This window comes from Sinocyclocheilus grahami, unplaced genomic scaffold, assembly GCF_001515645.1.
Source record: "Sinocyclocheilus grahami isolate Dianchi unplaced genomic scaffold, SAMN03320097.WGS_v1.1 scaffold21.1, whole genome shotgun sequence".
Lineage (NCBI taxonomy): Eukaryota > Metazoa > Chordata > Actinopteri > Cypriniformes > Cyprinidae > Sinocyclocheilus > Sinocyclocheilus grahami.
Window position 1 is genome coordinate 3718168 of NW_015505200.1, and position 6025 is coordinate 3724192.

Consider the following 6025-nt stretch of genomic DNA (forward strand, 5'->3'; position numbering starts at 1 on the left):
GTGGCACTGGACCCACTCTGCCGTCTTCTTTGGCAGCCGAGTGATGAACTGCTCCAGTACCACACGGTCGATGATGTGCTCGACGTCGCTTCCCTCAGCCAGTAGCCACTTGTGACATGAGTCCCGGAGCCATTGGGCCAGCATGAAGGGTCGGCCGCTCTCGCCCAGGTCCAGCGAAACTTCCAGGTTTCGGCACCAATGTAACAAAGTTCGTAGTCACGGGAAGAAGGAGGCGGGAACTGGCGAATATTTAAGATTTTAATAAAATAAACAAACACAAAATGAAAGTAAAGCGGCAGCCCCTCGCAGACGACTGGCGCACACAAAACACAAAATAAAGTCCAGGCCTGGTCCTCTCTCATCCAACACTGTCGTCACTCCTCCTTTTATCCTTCCGGAGCTCCTCCGTGGGACTCGAGACCAGTGAGTGGCGCAGGTGTCATGCATTAGCATTTACTCCACCGGCCTCGCTCCGTTCCCATGGCTCTCGGCCCCGCCCCTCTCATCACAATATATATATATATATATATATATAAATAAAATGTTTGTATTATCATATTTGTGTTGAGTTTGAGGCCAGTAAAAATTGTGCTATTGTTAAGAAATGCTCATTTCTTTCCTGTTCTCGAGCACTAAAAAGTGGTCTCTTCTTGTTCACAGTGCCGATCAGAGGTCTATTTGTGGAGTTGATGATCTCACCCTAGTGCCCGAGTTGTGATGTGGGGGTGCACCATGGCAATACAAGGTTCAATGGTGAGCCTGGCTTTACTGTTCTTTGCGATTCAAGCTGTTCCTAACCCCACCAGCAAACTAGTGAGGACCACAAGGGTGAGGCGACAGGTTCCCGAAGGTAGGGTTCCCTCTAGCAACCAGACCCAGGCCATGATCTTCAATCATGTATACAACATCAATGTACCTCTAGAGTCACTCTGTTCAGTGGACCTTGACACGGTACCAGGGCCAGGGACAAACAAAGGTACAGCTGGGAGTGACAAGATGCCGACAGAGTACACAGAAGAGACAGTGGACTCGGACAGCCAGGTGACCTTCACCCATCGCATCAATATCCCAAAGCAGGCCTATGCTTGTCCTGCGGCTGCCGCCATGGAACAGCTGGCTAGCCGTATAGAGATGCTGGAGAGGGAGGTGTCCTTGCTTCGAGCACAGTGTAGCTCCAGCTGCTGTGGAGAGAGCTCTGTTATTGGTGAGTTTTAGATTTTAAGGTGGATACACATTGCTCGCTCATCCTGCAGTATTATAAAAAAGTAATGTTTCTGAGTTCCGACTGGATTTGTTCTTTCAAGCATTCTTACTGTTATGGTATTTTCATTATATAACAGATAATGATCTAAATAAAGATTAGTTAAAAATGTTCAAACAGTTTAAATCAAGTAATCCTTGACTCATTTCAGGTCAAGGATGAGATGAGACAAAATAAGGAATAATTTTATGTGCATGCTGTACTAAAGCTAATATAGCCTTACAGTTTTATGCTTTACTAAAAATAATTGAAAATTGACACTGAATAATGGAGTAATGACTATAGAAAATTCATCTTTTTCATCACATGAGTAAATTACATTTTCTAATACATTAAAAAAGAAAACATTTATTTTTTTCTGTATATTTGATCAAATAAATGCAGCCTTGATGCACATGCCTTTGGATTACATATATGTACAAAATAGATAAATGGAGGATATTAATCAGCAATATTGACAAAAAGAGAAAATCTCATGACGGCTCTTTGCTGGAATAACTTTCGCTTTAATAAGATATCTAAAATATGTTAACTTAAGCTTAAAAATGTTTAACTGACTCGTTTTAATTAAAAACGTGCTTCTCAGTCAGACTCAAATAGCACGGAATTAGTGAAATATCATCTAAGAATCAGTCATTGGAACTCAGAAACTATTTTTACCAGTTTATATCCCTAATATTTCTTCTTGTACCTATTCATGTTGTCATTAAACAGGCAACTGAACTGGGTTATCCTTGGAAAGTTGTGTCACCCATAGATCCTTTTTCATCTTAGAAGTCCCAGATGGCACATAATGCAAAGAAGGTTGTATGAAAGAGTTCATATGTTCTGCTGTAGATAAATATTCAAAATCGAATATCATGGATTTACTATACACAGGTTACCTGGTGGATGAAACAAAAGTGCATCCTGGTCCTTCTGTCGGTTATGATGTGACCGTAGTGCTAAGTGAAGTAGAGGCTATATTGTACATTGACCCATAAGGACAACAGAACTGTGGAAGTTGGTAGTGTTGTGCTTGTTTAACGTCTCAAAGGGGCACTCGAGTGGATTCACACCTGCAAACCTTGGCTGTGTAGCCCCTCCAGGGCAGCTAAAAACAGCTGAAACACTGCAGTAGTAAAGGGAAAGTCATATTAAGCTATACAAATGAGGTTAGATTGTGAACTAGATTAATTACAGCACTGCTGCTGGAAAGGTTTCCCCTCAAGCCTTTGATAAGTCCTCTGTTTGCTGAATCAAGCTACATGCACTGGAGCTGAGAAGATTGCAAGATATTGCCTCAGAATTTTTTATTTTTTTCTAAAGTTTAATTTTAGTCCAACCTGATGGAAATTAAAGGAATAGCTCACCCAGTGTGAAATCTGTCATTATTTACTCACCCTCATTTTGCTCCAAACCTGTTTGAAATGCAGTAATTGCAGTAATTTTTAAGAATATGTTTAAAAGAGTGTCCTGGATACCGAATGTGAGGTGAATGAGGTCCAGAATGACCAAAAAAAAGCACACTGATAAAAGTGGTCTGACATCTTTCAGAACACATAATGATAGCCGTGTGTGAGGAACAGCCTGTAATTTCACTATATATACTTAGAGGGATATTCCACCCAAAAATGAAAATTCTATCATAATTTACTCACCCTCAAGTTGTTCCAACAACTGTTTGGTTACATACATTCTTCAAAATGTCTTCTGTTATGTTCAGCAGTAAATAATGACAGAATTGATATTTTTGGGCAAAAAATCTCTTTAAAATTATAGAGTCTGATGAATCAATTCACTCAGGTCACAAAACCAGTTTGAATGATTAATTTATGAACCAGACAGGTCCAGTTATTTATTTAAATCACAAATTCATTGATTCAGTCACAGTGTTTAACATTTGTCTTTTTTTATTTCTCCATGGCATTAGAGTGAGCAAAAGATGACAGATTTGTAATTTCATATTTGTTCAATCTTAGGTCACTTCGACTTCGTCCCTCAGTGTGGCCATGGCACATTCAGCATGGAGGTTTGTGGGTGTGTTTGTGAAGAAGGATGGATTGGCAAGAACTGTTCTGAAGCCCGCTGCCCAGATGACTGCTCTGGCCAGGGCATTTGCATCGAAGGCGAGTGTGTATGTGACCGTAACTTTGGCGGTGATAACTGCTCGGAGCCTCGATGTCCAGGTGATTGCTCAGACAGGGGGTTATGCATTGATGGCGAGTGTGTTTGTGAGGAAGCCTATGCTGGGGAGGACTGCTCGCTGGGCAGATGTCTTAACGACTGCTCAGATCAAGGAACCTGTGTGAACGGAACCTGCCAGTGCCGACCCGGCTTCCTGGGGGAAGACTGCTCTCTCATCTTCTGTGCTAATAACTGCAGCCAGAAAGGGGTGTGTAAGGATGGTTTCTGCGCCTGTCAAGAGGGATATACAGGAGATGACTGTGCTTCAGGTAAGTGTATAGTTGAGTACAATAAAAAAAACACCCTTGTGTTTTCTTATTGCCAACCCTTCTTGTTGCCAGAAAATGTGTAGACACAATTTATGGGTTTCAGATATTTATTTCCTGCATATTTTAGTGTTATTTCTAGGACTGTCAAATGCGCTTAATATTGTTAATCACATGATGTGCCAATTCATTTATCTAATTAATCACACATTAATTTTGGCTGAGAAGGGGGCATCAAATGTGTAGAAAATGTTAATATTTTTTCCAAAAATTATCCACACCAAATGAACATGTTAAATTGACAGTTATTTCATTACTTGATATCATTTCAATATATCCAACCTGCCTTAACTACTACTTAAACTTGCTTTGTACTTTTAAATACACTGAAAATAGAACTAAAGAAACAATGCAACATAAAGCCCATACATGTACACAACTGATAAGAAATAAGAAACAATTAATATAAATAAAATATGATCAAATGTAATGTGTGACACATAGACATTTTAAGGCAACTGTTTTTTCCTGTGATCCATATGATCCATAACTTTAACCATATGTTTTTCCTGTAAGGAAACAGTACATCTGTTGTCTTGTTAAATATTGAATAGATTTTGAATAGATATCATTTGAATGATAATTTATACTATTACAATTTGCAGCAAAATTTTGTTCTGTTAAATATATATATATATATATATATATATATATATATATATAGACAGCATGTACAGTAGCATTTTTTCATACCATTATGTTACAACTCTACAACTTGCTATATTGACACAGTGGAAGCAGTACAAATACGTTCCTCAAAAAAAAAATGGACAGCATGTACAGTAGCATTTTTTCATACCATTATAAACACTTGTTACAACTTGCTATATTGACACAGTGGAAGCAGTACAAATACGTTCCTCAAAAAAAAAAAGAGTTTGTGGATAATTCACACATTCTGCCTTATATATTGCATAGTGAATTTTTTATGTCTGACGCGCTTGGAGTTCTTTAAGCATTTAAAATCCATCAAAGAGGAAATTGAGCTATAACAAATGCTTGTTTATGAACATCATTTTCATAGCATACATTCTCTCTCAAAGTGTTTAAGTCAATTGCAGATAAACAAGCTACTTTATTAAGTAATTGTGCAACTGGTATATTTTCTTTCCAATATAAATGTTCTCTGGGAAGAACAGTAACCGTTTCCCCAGTTACCGGCACACAGGACAGATGCTAAACCCCACAGTAGGCCCCCCACTCCTCCAGTCATGGCTGTAAAATTGGTGACAACTCGCAGCGTAACACCATTCATTTGTCAAAAGTCACATTCACAGGGAAAGATGTGTCAATATTAACCAGGCCAAAGCAATTTCTCCATCACGCTTACCCAGGTTCACAGCTAGTTCGTGGAAAAGACTTGCAAAACCCCACATTGCTGAAGACAGCTGTCATCTCATGAGTGGGAGAGGGAAGGGCAAATCATATTACCAGCCCAGTTCTCTGCCTCTTATTTTCTGCAAGACTGAGTGGAGGCAAAATTGCTTATTTCATTGCAATTAGGAGAAAATAGTGTGCTGTTGTCTGTGAGAGGTGGTGGAATATGGCGAGTGGCTGCTCAATTATTACTCTCCACACAGCTTCAGAAGATTCTCTGCTCTCTTAGGTCTTCATATTATCAAGGGAATGAATTAGGATATGGCTTTTCCTTTAGTTACTCTATCCAATTTTCTCGTTTCATTAGGCCGATGAAACCATAAGCAAAAAGTATTTTGCAAACAGGTAGCGATGGGGTAAAAGAAGAAATTAAGAAAATTAGATGAGATGAGAAGTTCCTTTTCTGAAATTTTCAAATAGTTTAAATTAAGTGATATTTGAAATGGCTTTCTTTGACAATTACAATTTTTCTAATTGACAAATATCAAGGAATTTAATTGCAAACTTTAACATAGCACTACACCTGCTTTTAACAAGTCTTTCAACTATAATTTAACAAAAGTCTTTATGAAATAAGTAGTAGCACATTATACTCTACACACTTTGCCAAAACATAGTCTTTAGGTTATTCTGAAAGACTGTTAGCTGACATATTGTTGCTTCAGTACATGTCAAATGATAATCTAGACAAGCAAGGCTGCCAATACTAATGCATGTATACAAAGCTGAGAATGAATCCAGTTTGAATGGACATTTTTAACAATCAACTCACAACACATAATGCAAAAAAATAAATAATAATAAGTTCTGTAAGAAATGTGCAATTATTTTTAAATGTACATGTAGAATTATATACAGTGTGTGTGTGTGTGTGTGTGTGTGTGTGTGTGTGTGT

The 6025-nt window shown here is 38.3% G+C and overlaps 1 protein-coding gene across 1 annotated transcript in view; it reads left to right on the forward strand.

The window, feature by feature from the left end:
- Positions 1-664: 664 nt before the first annotated feature.
- The window catches only part of LOC107558359 (tenascin-R-like), a gene marked incomplete at its 3' end in the record, with an annotated part of 53593 nt that continues 48232 nt past the window's right edge, over positions 665-6025 (forward strand). Inside the window, exons 1-2 of the mRNA XM_016242022.1 lie at positions 665-1204; positions 3223-3696. Of these exons, the coding sequence (XP_016097508.1) occupies positions 718-1204; positions 3223-3696 (961 nt within the window). The remainder of the gene's footprint in view (positions 1205-3222; positions 3697-6025) is intronic.